The following is a 13,705-nucleotide window of genomic DNA, read 5'->3' as shown; positions in this document are numbered from 1 at the left end:
GGTAGCATGAGGGTGCATTGGGAGAAGCCTAATGCCACTCCTTTCCACATCAGTGTCACTCTCCTGGAAAATGAAGAAAACACTGGAGGAGGGAAGAGGAGCATCACAGTGTCCTCCACATGCCTCATATTTTCCAGTTTATCCAGAGAAATGTGGGAAGAGCAGCGTAGGCTTTGTGCAAATCCCCTTTCTGCCACGGGAGGTTGGTGGGTGACCCTGGGCCGGTTTCATATTCTTGGGGTTATTGTGAGGATAAAGGGGGGCCCCACTAAGGAGAAAGGTGGTGTTATCAGTTAAGTAACTAATATGGAAGAGTAGGATTGGCAAAGGGGGAGGGGAAAGGGAAAGGAAGAGAGCAGGAGTAAAGGGCGAGAGGAAAGAAATACAAGACACTGTGAGAGAAGAAACAAAGGAAAGGCCGGTAGGAGAATACAAAAAAGAGAGAAGAAGAGGCAGGCCTATCAATCTAGGCAAGACATTAGAGAGCCCTGATTATTTGGTTTCTCATCTTTTGAGACTTCTATGAATGGAATTTTAGTCCATCTTTCAAAGTGACCATTTTCTCCAGTGAACTGATCTCTATTGCCTGAAGATTCGTTATAGTCCAAGGAGATCTCCAGCTACCATCTGAAGAATGGCAACTCTAATTCTACTCCATGTCAGAAAGGAGCTAAAGTCTTCAGAGAAATTGTCCTTCATGCATTGGAGAAGCCAGTGGCCACAGGCCATACCCCTTCCCCTCCGGTAAGTAATATAAGGCAGGGAAGACACCATTAGTGAAGTGTCACCTGAGGGTCTCCAGACCTCAGGGCATCACTAGCACTAACCAGATATTTTTGTCACAATCTATTTTCAGTCAGGCAACACAGTCCAGTCTCAAAGGAATATTCACAGACTGAAAAACTGAATCTGAAGTATTTTGGAATTTGTTTGTGTCTCTGAATTGTAGCAAACATTTGGGATGGATGGAGAGAGACTACTTCAGTGGTGGGATTTAGCAGGTTTGCACCACTTCAGCAGAATCGGTTGTTAAAATGGTGCTTGTAAACAACCAATTGTTAAATTATTTGAATCCCACCACTGGACTACTTCCTAGGCAGCGGTGGGATTTAGCCTATTTGCATCTATTCGGTAGAACTGGGAGCTAATTTTTTGTCTAGTTTAGAGAACTGGTTGTAATCCCACCACTGAGTCCTTTCAGAACCGGTTGTTAAATTATTTGAGTCCTGCCACTGTTCCTAGGAGGCAGAATCTTTCACAGATGACCTTTTGCCTTCAGAAACTTTCAGTGAGATTATGTAATGTAACGACTGTGTTGAAAGAAAAGGGATAAAATCTGATGTCTTGATGATTATAACTATTTGAAGAAAAGAAAGGGGGTAATTTGCTCAAAACAGTGTTCAAAATCATTTTGTCAATGTGAGTTTCTGGAGGTAATGGCTGCAAAAACCCCCCAAACCCTTCACAGCGTACTGCCACTATATAATATACCCTGTCACTCAGTCAGTAACTGTTTCATCAACCTGTGGCTGTTTGTGTCCTTTCAGTAATGGTCACCATCATTGCTGCTGGTGCCTCCTCTTATACCTGCCCAGGTATTTGTTGTCTTTCTATTTCTAATGCTGTCTCTTCAGCTGATCCAACAGGAAGCATTCTCTATTCTGTTCCGCTTGCACTGCTGAGCAGCACGAGGAAGGACTCTGTTCAACTTACTTATTCCAAATGAAAGGACGGCTCTTTCCTTCTAGTTCTGGAAAGGAGGCAGGGGTTTGTGCCTGAGCTTCTCTCCAGATACAGCACAGGGCTATTTCTATGTTGCATCGCTGTGTTACTGAAGAATCCTCAGCTGACTCCCTGCTGTTCCTTTTCTTTTGCGGGTGTGGATAAAATAGGAGCTGTAGAGAGAGAAGAGCAAAGGAACCCGATTGTTTTTGCAAGACTCCCCTGTGTGGACTTTCCTACTGCAACTGCCAAACAACTTTCTTATCAGAAAGTTGCTTGTTTTATTCGCTTGTTTTATTTTTTTCCCTCCCACCTCCTGATGTACCTGTGAAATTCTGTTGGAAGGCAAAAAAGCACAGAGCTAATGAGATGTGGTAAAGCTTTCTGAGAAACTTGGCTTTTCTATGGTGAGGTTTGGAAATGGATGGACTGGTGAGAGAATCTGAAAACAAGTCCTTCGTTCCACCAACTTCCTCACCCCAGGACCCATTCCTGCACCCTGTGGACTCCATTAAGCCATGGACTTTCCAGCTTCTTGCTGCTTTGATGTTCTTGGTGACTGCCCTGTCTCTCACTGAAAATTTTACCATCATCCTGGTGACTGTGAAATTCAAGCAGCTGAGACAGCCGGTCAACTATGTCATAGTGAACTTGTCTGTGGCTGATTTCCTGGTCTCTCTGATTGGAGGCACCATCAGCTTTTTAACTAATCTGAAGGGTTATTTTTACATGGGCCACTGGGCATGTGTGCTGGAGGGATTTGCAGTGACTTTCTTTGGTAAGTTTAAAGTTTATATATACGCAACTGCTTGTTCATTGTGTCTGTGTAAAGTGCCATCAGGTTGCAGCCTACTAATGGTGACCCCATAGTGTTTTCAATGAAGGAGACGAGCAGAGATGGTTTGCCATTGCCACGCTCTCCATAACAACACTGGACTTTCTTGGTGGTCAACCATCCAAATACCAATCAGAGCTGATCCTGCGTAGCTTCTGAGACCTGATGAGATTGGGCTAGCCTGGACCATTCTAGGTCAGGGGTCCTCAAACTATGGCCCTCCAGATGTTCATAGACTACAATTCCCATGAGCCCTACCACTTGGCCATGCTGGCAGGGGCTGATGGGAATTGTAGTCCATGAACATCTGGAGGGCCATAGGTGATTATCAACCATAATGAGATAGAGGGACCATTAGGGAGGGGGTATGGCTCAGTGGTAGAACATCTGTTTGACATGGGGAAGGTCCCAGGTTCAATCCCCGGTACCTCCAGTTAAAGGACCAAGGAGTAGGTGATGTGAAGGACATTCTCACCCTGAGACTTAGAAGAGCTGCCAGTCTGAGTAGACAATACTGACTTAGACGGATCAGGGGTCTGATTCAGTATAGGGCAGTTTTTTTGCGTTCACAACTTCTCTAGGCACCTGCCGTAACTTGACAGTCCCACTGAGTTGGTATCCACCCGCTGTCTCTTACTTTGCCCTGTTAATTATACGCAGCGACGTTGGCAAGCAGCATGCTGCATTCGGGATGACAAATGAAAATATACGCGGCAGGCTGGCATCTGTAATGCAGGTTTGTTTATATAGAGATTTATCTCCTTTAACACATTGGAAGGGGAAACATATGTTACAGAACGCACTGCTTGGATAGAACAAGGTATGATTTGGTAGTAAATCTGTTATGTCTCGAAGCCTTATTGTTGAAAAATGACAAATAATGATGCTGTGACAGGGCTATTGACCAATGAAAGTGTTCTTGGTTGATTAACTGCAGCTCTTCATCCAGGTAATTGGTCAGTTACTTTGAATCTAAATTTATGCCAAAGCAGCTCCTTCTGCAATCCACTTGATCTCAGCAATCTTCATATTCTCCAAGTGCACTTGCCTTTAAAGTTTCTGGCTACAAAAGCTTGTTCCTAAACAAAAAGTAGTAGTAAATTGGCAGAGTGCTATTATGCTAGTCTTGGCTATCTTATGTTTTTTGTTCCTGTGCTATTTGTATGCTTGGCAGGTCTAACATTTTGTCTAGGAAGACTGGGGTTAACTTTTAGATTGTCCCATGTGAATGGCAATTCCTATTGTATTCTCTCAACATATAAATTGCCTTTTTTCATATTAGACCATTCGTTTGTCATGCCCAATATTTTCTCAGGCAGAGAAATCTTTCTACTAGGTGGGGTCCTACCTGAACATGCCAGTGTCTGAACCTAGGATTTGTGGGATCAAAGAGCTGTCAGGGTAGGCAGAAAACAGCAGAGGTTCTGGTTTGGTTCAGGATCTGCTTTACATATGCGAGGGGGGGGTCTATGTGTTCACATCAGGTGTGATAAACAAAAGTATTTATTTGGGAATGAGTGGATGTAAAGGGGTAAGGGAAGGCAACATAGTATAAACAGGATTGGTATTTGGATGGGAGGCCACCAAGAACAACTCCACAGAGGAAGGTAATGGCAAACCACCACTGCTTCTCCTTGCCTTGAAAGTCCTTCCCTAGGGTCTCCATAAATTGGTTGTAACTTAATGGCATTTACATGCATATGTGTGAAGAAAAGAAGTTCTTATCGCCTAGAAGCATCCACACAAGGTTTGTTATTGCATAAACAAACTGCAGCAATTCATTTAAGATCAAGCCATGGATCAAGCTGTCAAAAGTTTATCTCTTGTCTGAAAAGTGTGTTTCCAACTTCTATACTGAATTAAATGAATGGAAACATTTAGCGAATAATTACCTAATGTGTAAAGTGCTGTCACGTCGCAGCCAGCTTGTGGCAACCCAGTAATGTTTTCAAGACAAGGGATATTCAGAGGGGGCCTGTCATTGCCTGTCGTGACCCTGTGTCATGACCCTGGTATTCCTTGGTGGGCTCTCGTTCAAATGCTCACTGGGGCCAACCCTGCTTAGCTTCTGAGATCTGATGAGATCATGCTAGTTTGGGCCATCTAGGTGAGGACAATTACTTAATAATTACCCAATAATAACTTCATAACAGAAGTTTTATTAGACGTCTATTTATTAGACATTTTATTAGGCATTTGTTACAAACACTGAGCAGTCTAAAATACTACATTGCCAGTTAGCACAAACATACACATTAGAAAACATGCTGCGCAATGTTCATAAATATTCACAAACTCAAGCAAAATAGAGATGAAATTATTAATGATCGTTTACAACCAACCCACAGATCTTCATAGTGGCCAGGAAATATCTAGCAAATTGATTAGTAATAAACGGTATGAAACCAGTCATCTGGGTAACCCTAAACTTTCTATAAGAGGGTGCTAATTGAGGCATTCCTCAGTTTAGTATAAAAGCTACACTATAACAAGATGTGAGGCAAAAATTCAGAAACTTTGTCTAGTCCAACATGGACAATATAAAGTGCTGAAGAAAGGGTGTTAAAACTGGTAGACTTGTGGAGTCCCTAGTGAAAATGTCTTCCTTTTGTTGGGAATTCCTCCTCCCCATCTGAACTCTGCAGTACAACTTTTACCTGAATGTAAAAGGTACCTGAAGAAGGTACCTGAATGTAAAAAGTACCACCACCACCACTACAGGTAGCCAACAATGTGCTGTGGTTCTGCGGTTGTGCTGGTCTGCTATTCCCAATGAGGCTTCCCAGTAGTGTTGGTAGGCTTAAAATGCAAAAAAGCCTTCCCATCTCTGGGGAAGCTGCCATTGGACCACTAACATTGGCTCCTCCCCTGGACCGCCCCTGCTACATTGGTGGCAGGGGTGCAGGGGTGCTGGCACAACATCCAGTACTGCATTCCACCACTGGGGAGGGCCATGGTGGCCACCTGCAAGTGCCCTGGGGAGGGCAAATCTGCCAGTGTAGCCCCATGCCCCTCCCACCAACAGATTCAACCCTTACTTCGAATGGAGCTGCAAGACTGTTTCTATGATCCGACTATGTTATGTTCTTTTGGCTGGTGCAAATTCCAACCACAATGGAATGACTATTTTCTTTATCACAATTTCCATCATGGACCTCAGAATGAGGCATATGTGTTTTATAACTTTTTAGTTTTATAACAACACTATGAAGACAAATTTGGGGTAGAGCTCCTCTGTTAATTCAAAGCTGAAATAAGGATTTGAACTTCGATCTCTCTGGGCAAGTCCAACGCTCTTTGTGCTACACTAAACTCTTTCCCTAATAGTAATTATTTTCCTTACAGGGATTGTTGCACTTTGGTCACTTGCTCTGCTAGCATTTGAACGCTACTTTGTGATTTGTCGCCCCTTGGGAAATATGCGCCTTCGAGGAAAGCATGCAGCTCTGGGCATAGCCTTTGTGTGGGTATTCTCCTTCATCTGGACCATCCCTCCTACAATGGGGTGGAGCAGCTACACAACTAGCAAGATCGGAACAACCTGTGAACCCAACTGGTAAGGCAGCTGTGGAACATGATATTCCTTTGGATCAGCTTCGATCAAAATCTCACATTCCATGTGTTCTGTGTGTGTGTGTGGTTTTTTTATATAGGTATTCTGGAGACTACAATGACCACACTTACATTATTACATTCTTCACCACCTGTTTCATATTACCATTGTTGGTGATTTTGATCTCCTATGGAAAATTAATGCGGAAACTTAAGAAGGTAGGTGCAAACCGTTGCAAGAAACATTAAATTACAGCGAATCTTCATGCTAAGAGATACATTTTGAACATCAAGATTCCAAACTTTGGTCTTGGTAGCTGTTGTGCTAATACTGATGCACCATTTCTGCGTCACTTGCATGTGTCATGAACACTGATGCATAGTTAAGTTGTACAACCTGAACAATGTCATCAGTCATTACATGTGCAACAACAAACCGGCATTTTCTGTTCTTCAGTCCCACAGTTTGATGATGTGTCCTATCACGTCTCTTTAAACAAGCATGTTCTGTTGTGGAATGTTTCACAAAGTCCAAGCACTGGAGGTTCTCAGTGGCTTCCAGTTTTTCTTTGATCAGAGTTTTTTTCACCACAAATCCTTTTTTCTTGTAACTGGAATGTTTCTTTAAAAATATTGTCTGCATAAGAACATACACATTAATGCTGGATCAGGCCACTGGTTCATCTAGTCCAGCACCCCATTTCTAACAGTGGTCAGTCACATACCTCAGGAAGCTCATGAGCCCTCACCAGCCAATTGGTCTACAAAATCTGATAATCAGAAACTCTCTGCCTCTGAATCTGGAGGACCATTAGGCTATTAGCCAGTGACAAACCTATCCACAAATCTGTCAAATCTTTTATATCCACCTAAGCTAGTGTCGCTAGCCACACGTTATGGCAGGCAGTCTTACAGTCAAGCATCTGTTTTTATGAATCCTTCCTTTCTTTTTGTCTAGAATCTGTTGCTAGTCAATCAATGAGCCTTGAGTTTTAGAATAATGGAAGAGGGAGAAAAGAGTCTCTCTATCCAACTTCTTTACAACAGGCATGATTTTGCAGGCCTCTACTGAGTCACTCCAGACTCACCGTTTTTTCCTAAACTAAAACAAATCTTTGCCTCCTGAGGTGGTGGGAGGAACCCTGTTGTAACAGCTCGCATCATAAAGTGAACCTCCCCTTTTGGAACAGCTTGCATCATTTTTGAGAAGCCAAGCTCCTCTTCAAATGAGTCAAGCATCTATACTTCTGGCCTCCATATCAGTGGATCAGTGGAGACGGCACTGTGGGCCATGCTCTTAGCTCCACTGTCCAACAACTTCATTGGCATTAATCTGCACAAGCAGAAGTGTTTGCTTACACAAGGCCCGTTCAAACACCAAGACAGGGGTTGGCATCAGGGTGGTTGAGGGAGACTCCCTCAACATCAATTTAAAGATAGCAGGTGACAAAGATATCTATGAAGTAGACAGAGTGGTGAGGAATATATTTCTGTTGCTTACATGAACAGGACATATAAGTTTTGCCTCCATAACCAGATAACCATCATGATTCCCAAGACAGTGACATTTGCTGTTGACAACTCCAAAGGGACAAGATACGGAGATAGAAAATAAAGCAGTATTCAGAAAACCAAGTCTTCTGGTTGTCAATATTCATCATAATCTTGAATTAGGTATCATTGCTGTTCAGTTGGTGCTTGATTCTATTGTTTATTGGTTTATGGCATTATCTGTATATCTGAAAGCTGCTTTATGGGTATGGGTATATAAGTATGTTCAGCAAATGAAAATCTGCTAGCTATGAATGCTGGGTATCAGATTGCACGTTCAGAACCTACATGTACAGAGCACAGATATGTACAGACTTAGTTTGCACAGACTCAATCAGTGGCCCTTACAGAGAGGGGAGAATTTGACAGTCACTCATTTTTAGGGGAATTGTGATTTTGCAGATAAATGCTAACTTGGCATCATTACTTTTGTTGGATTTTCATGTGATTGTCTTTCTTTCCCTCCCACACTTTCAGGTTTCAGATACTCAAGGCAGATTAGGTTCTACAAGGAAGCCTGAAAGACAAGTTACGCGAATGGTTGTTATTATGATCCTTGCATTTTTAATTTGCTGGTCTCCATATGCAGCTTTCTCCATCCTAGTTACCGCCTATCCTTCTATTGAACTGGATGCCCATCTTGCTGCAATTCCAGCTTTCTTTTCCAAAACAGCTACAGTGTATAATCCAATTATCTATGTCTTTATGAACAATCAGGTAGTGTATGCTATGGGTATTTAAATTGAATCATTTTTTGTTTTGGGCTTTCGCATTTCAATTACTCAGTTTTATCTGCTTTACGGCCCCGTAATTAATTTATAATGTCTTTTATTCAGCTTGTCACTTTAATGAGAGATTCTGGCTGCAATCCAAATCGTAATTACTCTAGGGAAGGCTGGTTAAAGTCGGTTTCAGTGCTTTCGGCTAAACGGGCCAAGCACTGCAGTCTACACTGAAAGAAACACACACACAAGTTACCTAGTCACTATTGTATGAGGCACTTGTTAAACAGCTGAAATATATGTAAACCAACTTAACCAACTAAATGTGTCAGTACTTGGGAACTTCTGTTTACAGGCCAAATATATATAATGACCCTTGTGAGGAGACTACTGAAATCTGCTTTATGGAAGCAGCTTAACATGATGGCTGAATTCTACAGCTCTGCTTACCATATGGAACATCTCCTTTGCACAAAGAGCATTTGCTCCAGTAGTAGGAACATCTCATGGAAATGTTTTTCAGCTGTCTCCTCTTCCATCTAAAGGCATAATAACAAGTGTGGCTCTTTGGCACTTGATGATTTCAACCAGCAATACAGCAACTGACCTATAATGCGAAAAAGGTGGTACTTTCATGAGTTGGCTCAATAAAACTATCCTATCACTTTGTTCAGCAAAGTCTGAATCCTCACTCCCGCCTTTCTCTAACTTAAGTGACTCTTTCTCTAGCAGAATAGATGCTGCAGCTACAGAAGAAGGCTTGTCATGGCAGAAGGCTTCAGACTTTGTGGAGCAGGATAGTAGAACACAGGATTTTGTCTCTGGACCAAACTGCAACTTCCACCATGGGGACTTGCAGTCATAGTGCAGCTGGAAGTGAAAGCACCATGGAGACATGATTCAGATTGAGATCATTGCACAAAGCGTGGAGGAGCTCCTGCCTCCTCCCATGCCATTCTCTCAAAGCGAAATGGTTCTGGAGAGTCCCCGTGCACTGAATTCTTGGAAAGGATGGAAGTGTAATTCTAGTCCAAACTTTATGAGGTATGCAAATTTCCCTTAGCTTGAAACCGCTCAAGTGACAACACTAATAGTGTGTTTGTGAGAGAAGAAAGATTGTGGAAACACAAGATGGATTATTAGCATGACTTCATTTTGAAAATGGAAGTTCTCGGCCTGCTGGGAAGCAAGTCACACCCTTTGATTTGGAACACTCTAACCTCCTGATGTATGAATGGAGGAAGTTTCCACAAGAACACATGAGACTAAATAAATAAGAGAGCTTTTGAGGATGTCTAGAGCCATGGTGGCGAACCTTTGGCCTATTGGCCATGCTGGCAGGGGCTGATGGGAATTGTAGTCCATAACATCTGGAGTGCCAAAGGTTCGCCACCACTGGTCTAGAGCATGCTTCCCATTTCCAATAAGTAAATGGGGAGCATGCTCTAGACATCCTCAAAAGCGCTCTTATTTATTTACTCTCATGTTCTCGGGCTCAATAATAGCTTCTGGAGCGTAGTGCTGAAGGGATTTGCTTCCAATTGAGCTCTTCCTGCTTTCATATTTGGAAGAAAATTGTATCATTAACCAATAGTCTTTTACAATCTTCAGAATAAGCAGACTGTTTTTATATAAAGATTCCTTCTTCAAACCATAAAGAAGTCTGTATTTTATCATTAGAACTGAATGTGGAGTTTCCATTTAGCCATCAATTGATCAATATCTGCCATGAATTTGTCTAATCCCTCTTTAAATAAACTGAAGCTAGCAGCTACCGTTGTTGTCCCATTAATAATTTTTAATTCTTTATAATTAATTCTTTATAATGTTTATGTTGTTATTCTATATGGTTATGTTATATAATACTGATAATATTAAAGTTTTTGCTGTTCTGTAGTGCTATGTTATTGTTGCTCGTTGACCTGATGATGACTATTGATCCCTGTTGTTTATATCAATGTTGTTTGCCGCCATGAGCCTCATGGGGGTAGGGTGGGATATAAGTTGAATAATAATAATAATAATGGCAGTTGGTGGTGGTGGAGGGGGTCATCAAGTCTCAGCTGACTTAGGGTGAACCAGCAGGTTTTCATGGCAAGAGGCATTCAGAGTTGATTTGCCATTGACTGCCTTTGTTTAGTGAACCCAAACTTCCTTGGTGGTCTCCCATGTTCCATCTAAGTCAGTGGTTCTCAACCTTCCTAATGCCACAACCCTTTAATACAGTTCCAGCAGGTTCTCACAGGTTCCCGAGAGTAGGTTACTAATTATTTGTGTGTGCCGAGAGGGGGTTACTAATTGGTGATTTTGCCACGTGATTTTGGCCTTAGTTACGCCCCTCCTCTCAGCAGTAGCGCGCAGAACTTGAAGCAGTCTAGCAGGAGGTGCATCGGCGTGTGTGGCAGCCTGCACCTGCGTGCATTCGTTTCCTGCCCAAGGACCAGCGCAGCGGCTGTCTCCTTGCCACAGCCCCGCCCCAGAATGCCCCGCCCCCAGTATGCCCCACCCTGCCCCGGAATGCCCCGCCCAGCCCCATTGGCGCTACGCCACAGTTTGAATCCCACCACCATGGGAACCTGTTACTAAAATGTTTGGATCCCACCACTGCCCCCAACCCTAACATTTATCCATTTTACAGATGGAGAACACTGGTGCAGAGAGTCTTAGGTGACCCCTGTGAAAGGGTCGTTAGATCCCCAAAAGGGGTCCCGGCCCACAGGTTGAGAGCCGCTGATCTAAGTACTAACCAGGGCTGGCTCTGCTTAGCTTCTGAGATCTGATGAGACCAGGGCAGGGAATTAGCAGTTATTCCTTTAACATTAAATTATGGAAATGATGTATTTTTATATGTACAGAAATTAAAGTTGCCACAGTTTGTTAAGGCAATAATATCAGTTTACCTGATGATAATGTGGTCTCTGGAATTATATTTAATTATATTGACTCTTTCACTTACAGTTCCGGAGGTGTCTAATCCAGCTGTTCCGGTGCAGTGACCGAGATGTTACTGTTTCCAACATGAATCAAGTTTCAGATCGAGCAACACTGACGCACAACAAAAATTGTGAAGAGATGCCAACACTAGCAGCACAACTTACTGTTTTTGACCAGAGGATTGAAGATGACCACACCAGCTGCCGTTCTTTTGCCCAGCTGGCCATTTCAGAAAACAAAGTTTGTCCTGTGTAAATTCAACAGTGCTTCAAGTGGTGGAACACTGGAACTTCAAATCACTCCAGTGTTAGAATTCACTTGCAGGGGTGTGCGTTTGGCAAACTCAAAATGAAACCCTCCCCACAAAATACCTTATCAGTATTTGTGGGAGGGTTTCACTTGAAAAAAATCAGCCACTTAAAAGGACCTGAAAATTGGATACTGAAACATGCCCCCCTTTTTTGCACAATTTGGACTACTACAGCACCACTGCCTTTTTTTTTTAAAAAAAAAAGAATCCCCCCCCCAATTATTTGCTAGTCAGCTCCACCACTGTGGTTTACAGACTTGGGGACTGTGGTGGGCACAGAGATCCACCACTGTGGCCTCCAGGTTTTACATGGGACTTGGAGGACTGTGGCAGTCACAATGCTGTGAGCCCAGCTCAGCCCAGCTGAACTGGACACACAGCTCTGCACAGAGCTCTCCTGCCACAGCCTCTGGGGCCCACGTAGGACTTCGAGACCATGGCAGTTGCAGAGATCCACCACTGCGGCCTCTGGGTTTCACATGGGACTCAGAGGCAGCCACCCCACCACTAGAGTTCGGGTAAGTGTGGAGAGGGGGATATGGGAATAAAATTCAGATTTGGGTCTAATGGACATGATTTTTTAAAATCCTGTGTTTTCCAGTATGAGGGTTCAGAAATATCCAGGATTCCTGAAAAAAAAATCTGCTCCATTAGCTCGAAATCCAATTTTTTCTGGGTTTTTTTTGCAGTCTCCTGTTAATTTTTCAAAAATGGTGGCCAGCAAAAACATTAAGGTCCAACACAGAAAATGCTGTGTAGTTACTACACCACACATTTTATCACTACTGAGTGATTTTGCTCAATAATTTCTCATGATCATATGCTGTTATTAATTTTACATGATCTGGCATTTGGAAGTTGCCTGCCATATTGTACAACTTGAGAAGATAGACAAAATGTGTGAGTAGAAGGCCTATGACTTCGAAATGTTGTTAATAACTGCCATTGTTCATCACTTTTGGATTCCTTATTTGGCTGAAAATGAGCTAGGACGTTTTGGAGGACATTGATTCGCAAGGTTGCCATGAGTTGAAAGTGACTTGATGACACTTAACATGCACACTGAATGACATGGAATGGTAGAACCAGAGGCGTAGTTCCAAGGGGACAGGGGTGGGTGGGTGCATGATGCACTGGGCACGTGTCCCTGTGGGGGTGTGGTGAGGGCGTTGCGGGGGCATTCTGGGGGCGTTCTGGGGCAGGATGGGGCGTAGGACGCACCAGTGTACTAGGTGCTTTCCCCCCTTGCTATGCCTCTGGGTAGAACCTATATTGTAGAGCAAAAAGAATGCTGGGAAGCATCATCCATTTTTTGACAAGATGTTGTCCCTTCCTTTCAATGCAGAGAGCTCTAGTAAAACCTGTGTTGTGGCAAGTTACATTATACTTCAGGAATCAACTTGACTGTCAGACTCCTGAGTTCTGTGCATGAGATTAGCGCAAATAAGTCCTGCTGTGGGTTTTTTGATATCATCTGGCTTCCGCGTGCCTGTCTTGTCTTCTCCTGTCTTTTCTGCCATAGGAGAAAACCAAAGGAAGAATAACTTCCTGCTCTCTTTATCTTGTCTTCTTTTGTGAGGACTGATAAGAAAGAGAAGGCCTGTGATCCTGTCTTACTGGTCATCTGAGAGGACTAGACCTTCTATCCTTAAATCATATTGTACTGGATGGGGAGGAAGAAGAGACCACTCCAAGAAGGGACTGCCCTGTTTCTGTTCTGCTTTGCCTCAGAATATTCTGCATCTGTTGGGAATCTGAATGTCTCTGTTCAGGTTCCCTGTATCAATAAAGCAGTTGTCTCTTCTGCATAAAAGGAAGTATCTTTGACTCTTGTATACACAGCTCACTGAAGTAGGTAGGTAGGGGTATAGGTCTTGGCTGGCGATCCTGGAATGATCTTGTGCTCCAGGCACCAGTCAGCATCTTTCCTGAAGGCTTCCAGAAAGTGTGTGCAGGCCTGGTGGGTGGGGTTTTTTTGCCCCAGCAGGGCTTCTGATTGGCCATTGGAAAGCTGATTGGCAGTGCCAATTTTTAAAATGTTGCCTCGGCAACAGTTGTCCTCACAGCACACAGATCTTT

General features: G+C 43.2%; 1 protein-coding gene across 1 annotated transcript; it reads left to right on the top strand.

Annotated features, from left to right (window-relative positions):
* Positions 1 to 2,142: 2,142 nt before the first annotated feature.
* On the top strand, positions 2,143 to 11,571 carry LOC125437932 (opsin-VA-like). The gene is made up of 5 exons (XM_048506020.1): positions 2,143 to 2,500; positions 5,903 to 6,113; positions 6,211 to 6,328; positions 8,138 to 8,377; positions 11,341 to 11,571. Exons 1-5 carry the CDS (start codon positions 2,143 to 2,145, stop codon positions 11,569 to 11,571), a joined length of 1,158 nt encoding a protein of 385 aa, XP_048361977.1.
* Positions 11,572 to 13,705: the final 2,134 nt, after the last annotated feature.

This window comes from Sphaerodactylus townsendi, linkage group LG08 (assembly GCF_021028975.2).
Source record: "Sphaerodactylus townsendi isolate TG3544 linkage group LG08, MPM_Stown_v2.3, whole genome shotgun sequence".
Classification (NCBI taxonomy): domain Eukaryota; kingdom Metazoa; phylum Chordata; class Lepidosauria; order Squamata; family Sphaerodactylidae; genus Sphaerodactylus; species Sphaerodactylus townsendi.
This window is presented reverse-complemented; position numbering and strand designations above follow the sequence as displayed.

Bases quoted from the DNA above. Each gene is read 5' to 3' on its own strand.
- LOC125437932 (XM_048506020.1), top strand. From the start codon at position 2,143: ATGGATGGACTGGTGAGAGAATCTGAAAACAAGTCCTTCGTTCCACCA. The intron at 6,114-6,210 runs GTAAGGCAGCTG...TTTTTTATATAG, and splicing joins ACAACCTGTGAACCCAACTG to GTATTCTGGAGACTACAATG. The intron at 6,329-8,137 runs GTAGGTGCAAAC...CCACACTTTCAG, and splicing joins TAATGCGGAAACTTAAGAAG to GTTTCAGATACTCAAGGCAG.